The 16,583-nt window shown below is 35.1% G+C and overlaps 1 protein-coding gene across 2 annotated transcripts in view; it reads right to left on the reverse strand.

Annotated features, from left to right (window-relative positions):
- The window catches only part of SGCZ (sarcoglycan zeta), a 1,087,629-nt gene that overhangs the window by 122,456 nt on the left and 948,590 nt on the right, over positions 1-16,583 (reverse strand). For both annotated transcript variants that reach the window (XM_078445396.2, XM_078445397.1), the window contains exon 4: positions 4,223-4,310. In XM_078445396.2, coding sequence (XP_078301522.1) covers positions 4,223-4,310 — 88 coding nt within the window. The remainder of the gene's footprint in view (positions 1-4,222; positions 4,311-16,583) is intronic.

The raw sequence follows: 16,583 nt of genomic DNA on the forward strand, positions 1-16,583 counted from the left end.
TAATACTGTTAATTACCGAAAAGCCATAAAATTGTTTTAAAAATAATTTTCATTGAACTTATGTTCTGATTTTTCTTTTTTCTTTGGTTTATTTATAATATCTCTTAGTAATTACTCATAATCAAAGTGCCTTTCTAGTCAGCATATTTTGTGACAGGTATTGTGAAATCTTTGGGTATGTGGATTAACCTAAATTTGTGGAATATTAAAAAATGCTCATGGTTTGAACAATCTAATAAACATCATTGTATAACAGACTCCTAACAGTAACATAGTTACTATTAAAATTATGTGATTATGGGGCACCTGGGTGGCTCAGTTGGTTAGGCATCTGACTTAGCTCAGGTCATGATCTTGCAGTTCATGAGTTTGAGCCCTGCATTGGGCTCTGTGCTGACAGCTCAGAGCCTGGAGCCTGCTTCAGATTCTGTGTCTCACTCTCTATCTGTCTCTCTCCTGCTCACACTCTGTCTCTCTCTCTCTCAAAAATAAGTAAACATTAAAAAAATAAAAATAAAATTATGTGATTAAATCATGTGATTAATTTTAGAAATTATGTGGTTTTATTCACTGCTTGCATTATTGAAGGATTATTTTTCCATGATAGGTGACTATTAAATATTTTTGGAAAAGCTTTCAGACTCCAATTATCTTGTAGCATATTACAGTGAATAAGATGCTGATGTCTCAATCAATTTTTCTGTGTGTAGTAGTGGACTTGAAAGGTTTCTTTAAATGTTGTGCTGGTGCTGTTTCCCAGCACTCTGCTTACACCAGTTCTGTGGGGAAGCCTGAGTGCTCTGTGCGTGCATGTGTGTGTGTGTGTGTGTGTGTGTGTGTGTGTGTGTGTGTGTGTATCTGCCTGCCTGCCTGCCTGTCTGTCTGCCTCCCTGTCTTGGATGTTGGAAGTATACTGAGGTGAGCAGAGGTCATAGATACAGTTAAGAGTCTTCATTAGGGTCTTCTGTTTACTAAATGATATTAATTTTATCATCAGTTCACTTCACTTCTGAAACGAAAAGATCTAGCCACAAACAAGTAACATTTGGGGCCTCACTTCATCTGACCAACAACAAGCCCAGGTGAAGGCATATATCATAAGGGATACTTAATAGACATATATATCATCTCTTGCAGAGGAGTCTAAATTTTTATCCCTGAATTAAGTTGAACCGGGAAACATGTTCTATTTCTCGCTCCCACAATTATTTTATCTAATGGCATTTGTGGTCACATTCTGTGCATTCTTTAAAGCACCAAGCCATGGTTAGCAGGCCCATGCCTCTTTTGATATAGAGATGCAAAAAAAACAGTGTATTCCTTCTATTAGATGATGTGTACATTTTGTTCAGTGTATGTGAGAAAAAAACCTAGTTTTCTATAGAAAGCTCAGATGTTTCTCTTTAAGCATAGTTGGATCATGCCATTAGTCACATTTCTCTTTACATCTTTACACCCAGGAAGGTCAACGTGTTTTTTTTTTTTTTTATTTTAATGTTTATTTATTTATTTTGAGAAAGAAAGAAAGCACGAGATGGGGAGGGGCAGAGAGAGAGGGAGAGAGAGAATCCCAAGCAGGAACTGCACTGTCATTGCCGAATCCGACACGGGGCTCAAATCCATGAACCAGGAAATCATGCTGAGCCGAAATCAAGATTTGGACACTTAACCGACTGAGCCACCTATGTGCCCCAGTCAGTGTGGTGTAACTAATAATTATATAGGATACAAATAGCTTCCATATGGATAAAGAATGGAGTAGTTTTTATGTTAATTTGTACATATGTATATTTTAATTTTTTATGTCTTTATAAACTTATAGTATTTCATTTCATTTCATTTCAAACTTATGGTATTTAAAAAATGTAATTTAGGGGAGCCTGGGTGGCACAGTTAGTTGAGCATCCAACTCTTGATGTTGGCTCAGGTCATGATCTTGTGGTTCATGTTGGAGCCACATGTGGGGCTCTGTGCTGATGGTGCAGAGCTGCTTGGGATTCTGTCTCTCCTTCTCTCTGCCCCTCCCCTGCTTGCTCTTGCTCTCTCTCTCTCTCAAAATAAATAAATAAACATTAAAAAATAAAAATGTAATTTACAGTTTCATCATATGGACTTTATTATTAGCATACATTGAATGAAAATCTTAAGAAAACAAAGAAAATATTCCAATCAAATCAAATATTCAAATCAAAGAAAGAAGTTCTCCTTACAGAATCCCGATGCCTAATTTTTCTTATCAAGCATATTTTCTCATATCATAAATAAATGAAATTTGACGGTTAAGTGTATAGTTGACTGACAGGTACTAGAAGAGGCACAGACCCAGAAGTGATGCCTCTGTCCTGGCACCTTGCTACTCAATTCTCCCACTCCCTGACTCTCTTGTAAATCCCCTTGGGCAATGAAGGAAGGCAAGCACCTCAGACCTCAGAAGAAACCAAAAAGGGCAGAAGCTGCCCTTGGTTGCTTCTATTTTATGTGGCGTTTAATCCTCAAAAAGTGAATTATGGAGAGGAAATTAGCACCAAATGTTAATATCACTTGGTTTAAATTCTTGCAAATGACACTCTGCCTTATTACCACATAGTAAGACTTATCTAAGGCAGCCATGACTTTAAGCTTTGAAGAATTAATGAAGACAGAAAAGTGAGAAATCGCAGAATGTAATTACGGTTTCTATATAATTTGGCTATGTCATTGATTTTTGATGAATGGAAATGAAAATATCAAAGATGAGTAAATGATTGTGACAATAAAGGCTTGCAGCTCCTAGGACTTCATGTATTCTCTAAAATTTACTGAGCATTAAACAAGGGGAATTATGATGAGATATGAGATCTTCTATGAAGCATCAGACTGTGATTTTAAGCAGATTTTAAAAGTAAATATTCAGAAGAATTACATCCCAATTATTTCATATCTAATTAGCATTAATGTTTTACAGAGATAATGTTATAGACATGGCATTATGGACCTTCTTTCATGCTTACACCGCAGGACCACATTGCAGCCCTCTGGAGTTTCCCAAATATGATTGCTTGCAACTTAAATTTAAATAAGGGAGACTACTGAAAAAAAAAGTAAGTACAAACAAAACTATCACTGCCCATTAATATTATCTCTTATTCAACTTTTCAGTTTATCCTCCTTTTATTTTTCTCCTCCAGTATTCAAATGATGACAAGTGACCAACTTTAATGATGTGAACAATGTATAAAATAAAATTCAATTATTATGAATAAAGTACAATTGTATTTTTTGGAAATACATGTATGATAAAATATAAATTTCATTTTTGGCTTCATTAAGGCAAATAGCATTTCAAAAAGTGTTTCATATACCTACAAAGGAAGTAGACAGTCAAATTCATATTTACAAACCTCACATTTCAAATGCCATGTACTTGTGTAATTTAAAAAGAAATACCGGAAACATGCATTTGTATTAAGGTATTCATTAATTTCTCATTAAGATAAGGATAACTCATTCCTCAAATTGTAATTTGCTATTTATACTTTTATATACATACATATATTATCAATATTAGGTAATTTCCCCACAGAAAAATACAGTATTCTAAAGATAATTTAGCATTTACATATAAATCAAATCTTATTGTTTTACATAATTAGAACTGACTTTTTATTTGCCATTTTTCTTATAAAAATTAAGTCAAATAATAATGCCATGTAATATGAATCTCTAATTTCTTTACAATATGAGAAAATACTAATAACATTTTATCATCAGCATAACTTCTAAAGCATATAAACCTTATAATTTAGATAAACTCAATACCAAATTCATAAGTAATTGATAAATGCTAAGATTTGTTATATTTAACTAACCATGTCATTTCTAATTATTACTAGCAGATAATATTTATTAGGAATGATTTACCTAAAACAAAGGATATATAGACCACATGATGTTATATCTCACATGTTTTGTTAGGAAAATGCTTTATTTCATAACCTAAGAGTAATAACAAAATATTTGTACTTGTCTCATAGTAACGCACTGACAAGAGTAAGAACTAGCAAATAGAGAAAAGTATAACTAACTTATGAAATATCAAATCATGTGCAAGGTAACTGGGCTAAAAAAGGATGTCTGCTTTATAGTAGAGAAATAATATACCTTTGCTTTCCCCAATTTAAACAATCCCCAAATTTTAAATGGAGTAAGATGCTACGAGCAATCTTAACTCCAAAGGACTCACCTACTGTCAGCTGTCCAGTTAACTGCCCCATGTGATTTCTCGCATTCACTGTTACATTCCTGTCAGACTGTAAGACCAGTGGACTATCCTGGGAAACATGTATAAAATAAAGAAATCAAATAAAAAATAGAAATATAGTCAAACTTAATATATAAAACTATACTGCATTTGTTTGGGTACTACCAGAATTCTAATTCTTTGCTTTATATTAAGCAGTTATTTTAACATCCCAAACATCGGTTGAACAACATGATAAAAAAGATAGGGGTGCTTCATAATAATGACTTGAGGGGATAGGAATTGTTCCACTTTGGTAAATGGGCATTAACTATTCGATGCAATGATTTCCAACTCTACCGATTGCTGTACAGTCAAGGTGTAGTAACTCCTCTCCTCTCCATATAGCCATTGGAATATATGCCTACCATGGAGATGTTTTAAAGCCTACCCAAAGGAGGAAGCCCCTTTTTAAGTTGAGTTTGCAACTTTCAGATCCCACCTTAAATATCATCTCCTCAAAATTGCCTCCCGTGATCACCGTAACTACAGATTCATTCAATCCCCAAACCCCCCGGCCTCCACTTACTTGGTTCAAAACACCCATCACAAGACAAATCTATTTTGCCTGGGTATGTGTTTACTTGTTTGTTTATTTCTGTCATAAGAAGAAATGTCCTTGGGACAGGGACCATTGAAATCACACATATACAATTATATCCTCGATACTTAGCATGCTGCTGAAAAAAAAGCATTTACTAGGTATTTATTGAGTGGGTAAATAAATCTTCATAAAAAACATGATACTAGCTTGTGTATTTACCTCACATGGAAATGCCCTGTAAATCATAAAATGGCTTATGTAGGGAGGTTTACAGAATATCAGAATATAAGATATTTGCCTGGAAATTCTCCCTTAGTATATCTAACCTTGGTTAGATGTTTATTTTCATCACTAATTTAGGACTTAACAGTGACATAATTTATTGAAGGACAATACCATTGCCTTAGGAACCTACATTTTGGGCTTTTGCCACCAATGTATCCCATAAGTAACTTACAACTGCCTAAATTTTCATTTTTATGATCTAAAACATAAGCAGGGTGATCATTTACAAACTGTCCATCCATTCATTCATCAAATATTTGCTGAGTGCTCACTATGAGTGCTGTAATGTTCTAGAGGTTTGAGAAATTTCAGTGACCAAACAGAACGGTACCTGCCCTCATGGAGCTTTTAACCCAGGTAATAAAATTCTATGAAAATCTCTCCCAATACCATCCTCCCCATCCAGGTGGTATGTCAGTGTGGATACAAAAGTGCTTCTGTGTCAGTGTGGATACAAAAGTGCTTTTATAGGGGCGCCTGGGTGGTTCGGTCGGTTGAGCATCCGACTTCGGCTCAGGTCATGATCTCACAGTCTGTGGGTTCGAGGCCCGCGTGGGGCTCTGTGCTGACAGCTCAGAGCCTGGAGCCTGTTTCAGATTCTGTGTCTCCCTCTCTCTGTGACCTTCCCCCGTTCATGCTCTGTCTCTCTCTGTCTCAAAAATAAATAAACGTTAAAAATAATTAAAAAAAAAACAAAAAAACAAAAAGTGCTTTTATATATAAGCCATACAAAAATTCATTTGAGATTAGCATTTGAGATTTGTGATTTGGATATTCATAGGTGCACTCCATGGACTTTTTCCTAAAGTTGATTTGTATGACATCTGACTAGATGCAAAGCAGTGATTGAAGATGTACACACACAAGCACACACACACACACACACACACACACACACAAACATGCGTGCACACTTTTAAAAGTGGGTTTTGCTATTATGTCTACTCTGAGATTTTATCTATCTATCTATCTATCTATCTATCTATTTTTAATTCAGAGAGAAAGAATGTGCAGGAGCAGAGGAGAGGGGCAGAAGGAGACAGAAGCAGGCTCCACTCTCAGCACAGAGCCCAATGTGGGGCTTGATGCTACAACCCTAGGATCATGACCTGAGCCGAAATCAAGAGTCAGACGCTCAACTGACAGAGGCAGTTGCTTTAAAAAAGCAAACCGGGAGCCCCAAGGTTTGCGTTTTTAAAAATTAATTTTCCACATTGTGAAGAATACATTTATTCTGTTGCGTGAGACTGGTTGTACAAAAAACACTATGGTTAATTTCATTCACTGCCTCTGTTACCACAACTCATTTTTTTGTGCGACAAATCACAAGTGTTCTGTGTATATTTTCAAAATATAAATCTAGGTATAGGTACTTCTATGCTGTGGACATCCATCTATGAAAATATTTAAAATTAATTACATCTTTTTTTCTGAGCAATATGTTCTAATTCTGTTTACAGTGTAGGTCATGGACTAAGGACTGCATGCAATTATTTCCAGTACATGGTTCTTAAAAGCACACAAAGATTCTATTTAAGTTGGTAAAATTAATTACATGTAATTCATTCATTAAAAAATGTTTTTTTAATTAAATAAAATCAATATGAATGTAAGAAACAGCACAAGCCTTTAAAATATCTTGTAGTTCAATACACCATGAAGATATATTGGTTAAATTTTAATTCAGATTGTTACAATATTTTTATAAAATAACATATAATGTTATACCTGTTATATATAATATGTTATAAAATAACAGATATAATCTATAAATATACATTATAAATATATCATACATAAATATATTTATATTATATATATAAATAATACATAATTAATGTTTATATGTTTAAAAGTTGATGACAAGATATGCTTTTATTTGCTTGGCTGAGCCTAAATTTCTATGAACCATACATAGCATAAAAAAAGAATAACCATTAACATTATGTAATTTCAGGACCATGTAAGTATATTAAAATAATTACTGCTTTACTAGATTTTTTAAGAAGACAGAAAAGTCCATTTTAAAAGTCAATAACAATTTCATCTAATTTAGTAGAGAGATAGACTTGGGTTAGAAGTAAGGCATCATTATGTCATAGTTTACAACATTTCTATCTACTTTTCTCTTACTGTAATCACAGAAATGTTGAGGTTCTCCCCCTAGCATTCATCCCTCCTCTTCTGTGAGTCCACTAAATTTCCCCTCAGAATTCAATTTTTATATATGTATATTAAAACTTTACTATGATAAAAATAGCAATCTTGTTACTAAAACCAGAAACATATAGCTAGGAGGGGTAATGAACAATTCTCTATGTTGTATTCATGTAGTATCGATATATTATGATGTTATACTGATTTGTTAAAATATAATTAGGTGAGCTGAATCAAAACAAAAAACTATCGGGGCGCCTGGCTGGCTCAGTCAGAAGAATATGCAACGTTTGATGGTGAGGTTGTGAGTTCGAGAAATCACATAAATACATAAATAAATAAATAAATAAATAAATAAATAAATAAATAACAAGTTACTTTTCATTAAACAAAATGTAATGCATTTAAGTGCATCATCTTCCCTGAAAAATTACACTATCATTTCTGCATTATATATCAGCTCGATGACATCTCTGTGAGTTAGAACCATGGCTTATGCATGACCTTTTACATAATATCCACTCATTACTAAGTAAAATATACATATACATGATAAAAGTGTATATGATAAAACTGATAGAAACTCTTTCAATCATCTAAAGAAGTACAATCCTCAGCAATTTATAAATCTAATACCAAACCCTTTTTTTAGGTAAAAATTAGTACCACGAAACTACCTCTTTGCAAAAACAACTGACATTTAACGCTTTATAAAGCTCCTTTGTTGTGTTCCTCTCTCCAAAGATCTATATGTAAGAAAATTATTTCCTTGAATAAATTGTTGCTTTCCACTCTCTTCTCTACATGCCCTCCTTATAGTCCTTTGTATTATATTCCTGTGTTCCAAGACTTGAAAGCTAGTGTCTAATTTCACAACATAGCAGTACTCTCTTATAGCTTATTCTTGCTGAGAACACAAAGGGGAGAAACGTCCTTGGTAAGTAGGAATAAGACATATAAATTCTGTGTGAGGGTAAGTAAGTAGGTGTAATATTATTCTGTACAATATAGTAATATAAATATATTTTCTTTTTGGAGGAAAATAACTTCATCTTTGATTCAAATATTTGTCCTTCAAAATCAAGGAAACTCCTGTGGCAGGCATATCAGGGTATTCTGGACTTGACCTGCTTTTTGACTGTGACTCTAGGAAACCTGTCTGCCTTCTTTGCTACCCTTGAGGCAAAGCACGTGGGAGACTCAGGAAGAAAAGCAATGGTAATGTTAAGAGGACCTGAAGTCCCCTGTTTATGATTCTTCTATGCACACCTTCTTTTTTCCTAGGTCCTAGTTGAAACCTTGCTAATGGTTTTAGAGAAATAATGCAAAATGTCCTTCTTATTTCAATGCTTTTGTCACAGGCAGTGCAAGTGACTAAGGTAAAAAAAAAATCCCTTTCTTCTCATTTCTGTTGTGCCTACCTTTGTTTATCTCAAATATTTACTGATTACCTACGATGTACCCAGCTCTTCGCTGGTAACTGGGTAAAAAACAGAAACAAGGGACAAACTTTCTCTTCTTAACGAGTTCATAACCTACCACATGAAGCTAGACAATTAACCACATAAATAAAAAAACAACAACAACAAAACACAGAGAATGTTACCAGTAATAAGCGGTTGTAGTAGAGACTTCTCTTACAAAGCAGAAGTTATACTGATGCGAAGATACTGTTGTTATATACATACAAGGTGTATGTAAATAAGGCACTTCAGATACTCATTCTTTCACACCTACTAAGTTGTAGCGGAAACAGTAGTCAAGGGCAGCAGCAGCTAGCCCCTACTGGCTTCATCATGCCGGACTCTGTTCTAAACACATTACATGTATGAGCTCACCCACTTCTGTGGCTTAAGATAAAACCACTCATAAAAGAATCAGGAAATAAAGTGGTTGTAAGACGGACAGTGCACCCCCCTGTCTCAGTTCAAATAGTTAAGTCTGTCACACACTTTCTGCTTGACAGGCAAATCAATCCATCTCTGTACCATGATTTGTCTTCATCTGCAAATGGGGTAATAATACATAATTTGTGAGCTTTTTATGACCAATTGATGAGACAATATACACAAAACGCTTAGATTAGTATCTAGCCTTTGCTGAAGGCACTCGTAGAGCTTGCTTTTATTATTTATTCCTCACTGTAATTATAGTATTCTCCTAATAATAGTTCTAGCTACTATCATTTCTGTTTTACAAAAGAATAAATTCCATCAAAGAAAGTATAAGTCACTTGCTTTAAATCACACAGGTAATAAATGACAGATCAAATATTTGAACCCAAGCAATTTGGGTCTAGATGGAATCTTCCTTGTCAACTGCTATGAGATACTACCTCTCTGATGGTAATTAAATTCTAGGCTTTCTACACTGTCAGATCAAAATGTGAAAATAAATTTGAAAAACAGGTGAAGAAAGTATAATTTGAGATGAAACACTGTAGTCTCTAAAGGGACTGATACATACGCTGTCTTAGGGGATAACATGTGCTCTCCACAATGTCATCATCCACATTTCACTAAGAGTCTGGTTCATTTTGTTTCATTTTGCGTTCTCAGGTTCTAGACAAGAGTACATAATCCTGAACTTCTCTCTGCACACACATTTTAGAATGTATCACCTATAAGAGTCTCCCTATTTGCTCTACTGAAAGGGAACGAAGTTAATGATTCTTATTGTTCAGTGTAAATGGCCTGGAGATGGCATGTCAGGTCTTGAACTGATATGGCGTAAAGTCAAGTAAGGTTTCTTAGCCTCACTGACAGAAATTTTACTACTTTGCAGTAAACTTGCATCATCCTCAAATTCTCGATCTTCCTTTTCCTCTACCTCCAATCAGCTGTGTTAGAAGTACCTCTTAAATATACCTTTTCCTGTCATTTCCTGTGACCACCTCTGAAATAGACTCATAACTCACATCACAATAACCACTTTTCCTTACATTGATTCTTCATATGCAGTGTTATATTTCTTTTTTTTTTTAATTTTTTAATGTATGTCTACATTTTTGAGACAGAGAGAGACAGAGCACGAGTGCGGGAGGGGCAGAGAAAGAGGGAGACACAGAATCCAAAGCAGGCTCCAGGCTCTGAGCTGTTAGCCCAGAGACCAAGTCGCAGGGCTCAAACTCAGGGACCGTGAGATCATGACATGAGCTGAAGTCGGACGCTTGACCAACTGAGCCGCCCAGGCACCCCTGCAGTGTTATATTTCTAAAACATTTTAAAAAAGTATTCGCGTGCTTGAATTAAAACAAAACAAAATAAAACACTTATTGATTCCTCATTCCCAGCTTGGAAAAAATTCACATTCATAACATGTAAGGTACTTTATAATATGATCCATTTCTGCTTTTAGCTGTCTTTCCTACTACTCCACCATGTAAGAATGACCCACATTTCCCATGTTTCTGAAAATATGCTACTTCTGTGTATTCTCATCTTCTGTTCCCTAAGCCTGAAATTCTTTTCCACTTCTCCATAAAACTGTCAAAATTATAGATATTTTTCAAGTTTCAGATCAAAGTTGTATCCTTTGTGAAGGATTCCTGCTCTCCCAGAATTAAAATTCCCCTCCCGCTCTCTGATTTCACAATGAGTGTTGATGTCTATCACGGTACTTGTCACAAGATTTTTGCTTTGCTTTGTTTTGATCATTCCTTTGTTTATATTCTGTTAGACTGGACTGTCCTGAAAGCACAGTGTGTTGTCATTTTCTTTTACGCATGCAGCCTTTTGAAAGCTTGGTTTATTTCATGCTTGGCACCTAGTTCATGTTCAATAAATGTCTGTTGAGTGAATGAACTGAGCTGAACACATTTACAACATAATGCACTCAGGCTACCTATGTTTACCTGGATTTCTGTTCAGGCCACACAGAATTTACCAAACTCTTGCTACTTTTTTTTTTTTTTGGCCCAGAGCAAGGTTTCCAAAACGCCATGTAAGCGGAACAAGTCATATCACATTATGATTTGATTTCTATTCATCATCTCTCTGTGCAAGGCAGACTTTACTCCTGTCCTTAAGCACTGGACCTGATGCTTCTTAGCTTCTTAAGAAGCTGAAAAACAGGTCATTTTTTAATTCTTTAGTTAACAATATAATTACTTGAAATTTTATTTCCTTCAGAATGTAAAGCATTTAGCTGTTGAAATTTGTACTTTAAAGGCAGAAGTATTGATCATGAAAAGGAATATATCTACAGACGTTTAAGTGACTCCCTTAAATTCTCAGTGCTCACATTTTAACCTGAATGTGAAACAGTAAAGGGGAGAGAGCATTTATTCAATAATTAGCTGTTCTGTGTTTCTATTCCCACATTTTTATTGAGAATTCTCCATTTTCATTAATTCTTTGTTATAAATTCTCAAGTCATCGAGGTCACTACACAGAATATCTTGTGTGAATGATCTATGACTTCTGATGGCCCTTCTGGCTCTTTCCTGCCTCTTGAAAGCTGCATAGTAAAGAGAGTGGTAAGAACATACTCCTCCTGAGGGCCTCCTTATCTCAATTGCTATTGATGAATGCATCTTCAGAATAATGACACAGGGAGCAGTTTTGCACAGAGTTCTATTTACATTGAATCTTTGGTAATCTGCCACTTCCTATTATCATTCAAAATACTCCAACTCAACTTTTACCCAAGTGTAGGCTTAGAAAACGAACACTTCTTGAATCAGCATCCCAAAAGGGAAAAGTATTATGTCTACCTAAAGCAATAAAGATCCAGATCAATGAAAGGCCATTGTTATTTTAACCAGATGACATTAAATTCCCAGAGATGCTTCTTTTCCTTTCAGGTGACATTGGCTGAACCAGGGAAATAATCTCCTCTCTTTACTTCTTTGTTGAGTTTCCACTTTGTCCCTTCAGTCTTTCTTCAGGCTGATCTTGCCCTTGTACTAGTTCATGGGTGCCAACCTGTTCACTCTCTGCCCAACTCAGAGCCTGAATGAGGCTACAACTGAATCCTACAACTGATGGGGGAGAGGCGACTGGGTATTGCCTCGTTAGAACGCACACATTGTACTCACTTTAATGGGCAGAAAGAAACTTTAGAGTGTATGTAAGTATCTTTTGTTTAACCAGTTCACATGCCCTTAAAAAAATAAAGGGATTAATTCTTTTAAATCATTTATTTATATGGAACAAGGAATAATTTAAGTCTTCTAGAAATGGAACTATTTTTTTCATGAATCAGGAGGTATTTCAGAAAAGCACTGTACAAAGCCTCTTCCACGACTTTTGCAATAAAATGCTACAGGCTATGCCATGTATGCATTTGTATATGAAACAGACTTTATCTTATATAAATGTAAGAGATGAGGAAAAATAGAGAGTTAAGGAAGGAGCTCAATTAAATTATTTTTCTTTTATCTTGCTTGAAATTACAATTAAAGAAAAGATAAGAAATCTATGGAATCTAAAAATCTAAAAAGTGCTGCACACCTAACCAAAAATTCATTTTTCTCAGATAAGATGTATGTAATTTACCAAGAAATGCCTATGTTGAGTAAAGGAATAGGGATAGAGAAGTTAAAAGAAAAAGAATTTATTGGATTATCTCCCATAGAAATATCTCCATTCATATTAGTTAAGTTTCTTCTAGTTAAAATAACAACAACTACAACAACCACAAATCTTTCTCTTCAAATCTAGTTGGCTTGTGAAGCACGTCAAGTATCTGAAATATTAGGACCAAATTGTTAGTTGAGTGTGTGTGTGTGTGTGTGTGTGTGTGTGTGTGCGTGTGCATCTACGCTGTTACTGAATTTCTGCAGAAACAGATGAGGGAAATCAGCAATATAATGATTACGACAAAATTATTCCATAATAACAAAAGATAATGGAATGACAAAACAGGTAATAAGAATAACAACTGGTTATAAAGTTAAATACGTACATCGTGGTTATAGTACTTGTGATGGTTACTTTTATATATCAACTTAATGGGGCTATGGAGTACCCTGATATCTGGTTAAACATTATTCTGGCTGTGTCTGTCAGCGTGTTTTTGAATGAGATTAAAATTAAAGTTGGTAGACTGAATAAAGCAGATTGCCCTCCCCAGTGTGGGTTCACCTCATCCATCCACTGAAGACCTGAATAGAACAAAAAAGGCTGGGTAAGAGAATTTGCTCTCTCTGCCTGACTGTCTTTGAGCTAGGACATCAGCCTTCTCCTGCTTTCTGACTCATACTCAGACTGGAATTTTACTCTTGGTTCTGAGGCCTTTGGATTTGGACTAGCCTCTCCTGGGTCTCCAGCTTTCTGACTGCAAAGCCTAGGACCTCTCAGCGTCCATCACTGTGTGGATAATTCCTTATAATAAATATATAATCATATATATTTATAATATGACATAATTATAATAGTATCATAAAATATTATATATATATGTGTGTGTGTGTGTATACATATATATACACACATAAATATAATAGATATAGAGGGAGACACAGAGAAAACCTATATATAGGTTACAATTTTTGTGTAGATAATTTTTGTATTTCTGTTAACCCATGAGAAACTATATATAGATTCTCTGGAGAACCCAGACTAATATAGTACCCTATTAATTACCAAAGGAACATGGTAAAAATATCTAAATGGATATTAAGCAACAAACTGACCCTTCAGATAACATTTATTATGTTTGTACAATAGTATCTATGATTTTCTATGCTTTGAAGCATTTTGTTAATTATGATTATACCTTTGCTGTATCTGATAAGTTAATTGTGCAAAAAGTATAAGAATAAATCCTTTCTCGACTTGTGTAATCATTACTTTGAAACAGGTAGCGATTTTTATCCTTTCTCTGTCAACTAAATAAAAGGGTAGAAAGTATTCCTGGGATTACTTTTTCAAATAACTACAGCACTTTTAAATTTCTGACTTTTTTTTCATGCTAAAATAACACAAGTAATAATCCTTGGTCTCTTTTCAGGAAAGTCTAATGATGACAGGTTTGAGGGCTAGAAGAAATGTAAAATTAATTCTATTTTTAGCTATATAAAAATGGTAACTATAGCATCTGTGGTCAGCGAACATTTAGAATATGTCAGACCAATTAGCACATGACACGACTAGAGAAATTACTCTAACCTGACACTTAGAAATTTGTAAAGCTCACACAATTCAACTCCAGATCTTTCTAAACTCAGACTGGGGTGAAGCCTGAGATTCTTCATGCCTAACAAGCTCCCAAGTGAGGCTACGGTACTGCTGTGCAGATGACTGAATAGTATAGGACCTGTTTGGGTGAGGTGTAGGAATGGAGAGAGACTTACAAAGAACTGCTTACTAGAAGCTTCTGCATCTGCAGGGTGGCCTGAACCCACAGATCAAGCAGAAAACTGCAGCTGCCTGAAAAAATTATTTTTGAACAATTCCCCATAGCATGGCAAGCCTATGTTTAACCCACAGATTTATAAATTAGGACATGTTTGCCCTGTACTTCCCAACCTCCATGGAAAATACTGTTCACCAGCCCGTGTCCACTTTTTCCTGTGCATATGGCAGTTAGGCTACATTTTCTAGTCTTTCTTGTAGGTGGGTCTGGCCATACAACCAAAGTTGTAGTCAAAGAAATAGAGGCTGATATAAAAGTTTGCAGGCCTGGACTACAAAAGCCTGTCATGTGCTAACTTCTCTGTAGGAGGCCCCAGGTGTTATGGGAAGACACACGGAGAGGACCTGGGCCGCTAAATGTCTGTACAGATCTGAGACACCAGTCCTAACAACACCACCAGACTGTGAGGTGAGAGAGAAATAATTTTTCTACTTAAACTAACCCATGAGATACCAAAGTTATCTATTACAGAAGTGTGCCTATTCCGATACAATACCCTTCCTTCTCTTCTATAAGGAGTTGACAGCCCCAGTATTTTCACCCAAGGCCTCCTCACTGCGCTGCCCTGCGCAAGGCCTCCCTCCCTGTCTTAAAGTGTTCTCCATACTCCTCTCCTTCAATAATCATGCTGACATTTCTCATAACACTGATATACTCTCAGAACATTATTAGGCTACAAATTGAACTGTTAAATGATATACTTAAATGTGATGATATTTAACAATGTATTTTTCTCTCAGGAGTAATTAATCAAATTGGCTTCAGCTGGAAGAGAAATCTACAAACTTTTTCTTAAAGGGCCAGATAGTAAATACTTTAGACTCTGTAGACCATGCAGTTGCTGTTGGAACTATTCAACACTGCTTCCATAGCTTAAAAGTAGCCGCACACAAGACATGAATGGCCGTGTCATGTCTGTTTTGTAGTAAAAGCTTATTAACAAAAAAGAGGCACCCATTTACACACACTGGAAAGTGACTTCTGATCTAAAGAATGAATCTGACGAATTTCAGACCTCAAAGTTATAGCAACTATTTACCCAATGTTTTTCAAAATAATGTTATCATCTAACAGTTTTATTTTTGAATGATTTTTAAATAAATACATACAGTGTTAACTTTGTATGCATTTTTAATATAAGAATTCATATAAAAAGAATTTAGTTAAAAAAGTGTAAGTATTATAAATCTAGGTATAAATTTCACTTTGTAAAATTCTGCTTAGGATACTTCTTAACTCTAGAATCTGATGACTCCTGTCTTTCATCAACTTTGGAAAACAGTCCTCCATTATCTCTTCAATAGTGCCTTTACTTCATTCTTTACATCCTTTCCATGAGGAATTTCCATTAGATATGCAATATACCTTCTCTCATTCTATCTGTATGTCTTCTTAACTCTGTCTCCTATTTTCCATCTCCCTATCTCTGTGCTACCGCTGGCTGAGGGCTTCAGCCCTTGTATATGGACTTCTCATTTCAGCTGTGTTAGTGATCTGTTAAGCTATTCACTGAGTTATCATTTCATTGATATATCTTTTAAGAAATTTGGTATTTTTTCACATCGACCGGTCAATTGTATTTGTTTATGTTACTGCTTTTCATTTACTCTCTCATTATTCCAGTTTGTTTCTTAAGCATTATTAAAGATAATATTTCAATATTCTGTAGCTGAAAATTATAATTGCTGGAGGAGTTTAGAGATCTAAGTGAATGAATCATTGTGTTGAATTTGTCTCCTGTTGCCACATTCCTGCATTGTTTCTTTTTGTTGTTTGTTGTTTAGCTCATGGTTAACATGCAAGAATTTCCAGGAAGCATTCTTCTGGAGAAGATTTGTATTTGCTTCTGCTAGGCACTGGAGGACAGTACTATCTGGGAAGATATGAATTCAAGAAGGCAGGATAACATTTACAAGTTCTCACAGGATACAGTATTTATAGCCATAATGGCCTGATGTT

Source organism: Panthera onca, chromosome B1 (assembly GCF_046562875.1).
Source record: "Panthera onca isolate mPanOnc1 chromosome B1, mPanOnc1 haplotype 2, whole genome shotgun sequence".
NCBI lineage: Eukaryota > Metazoa > Chordata > Mammalia > Carnivora > Felidae > Panthera > Panthera onca.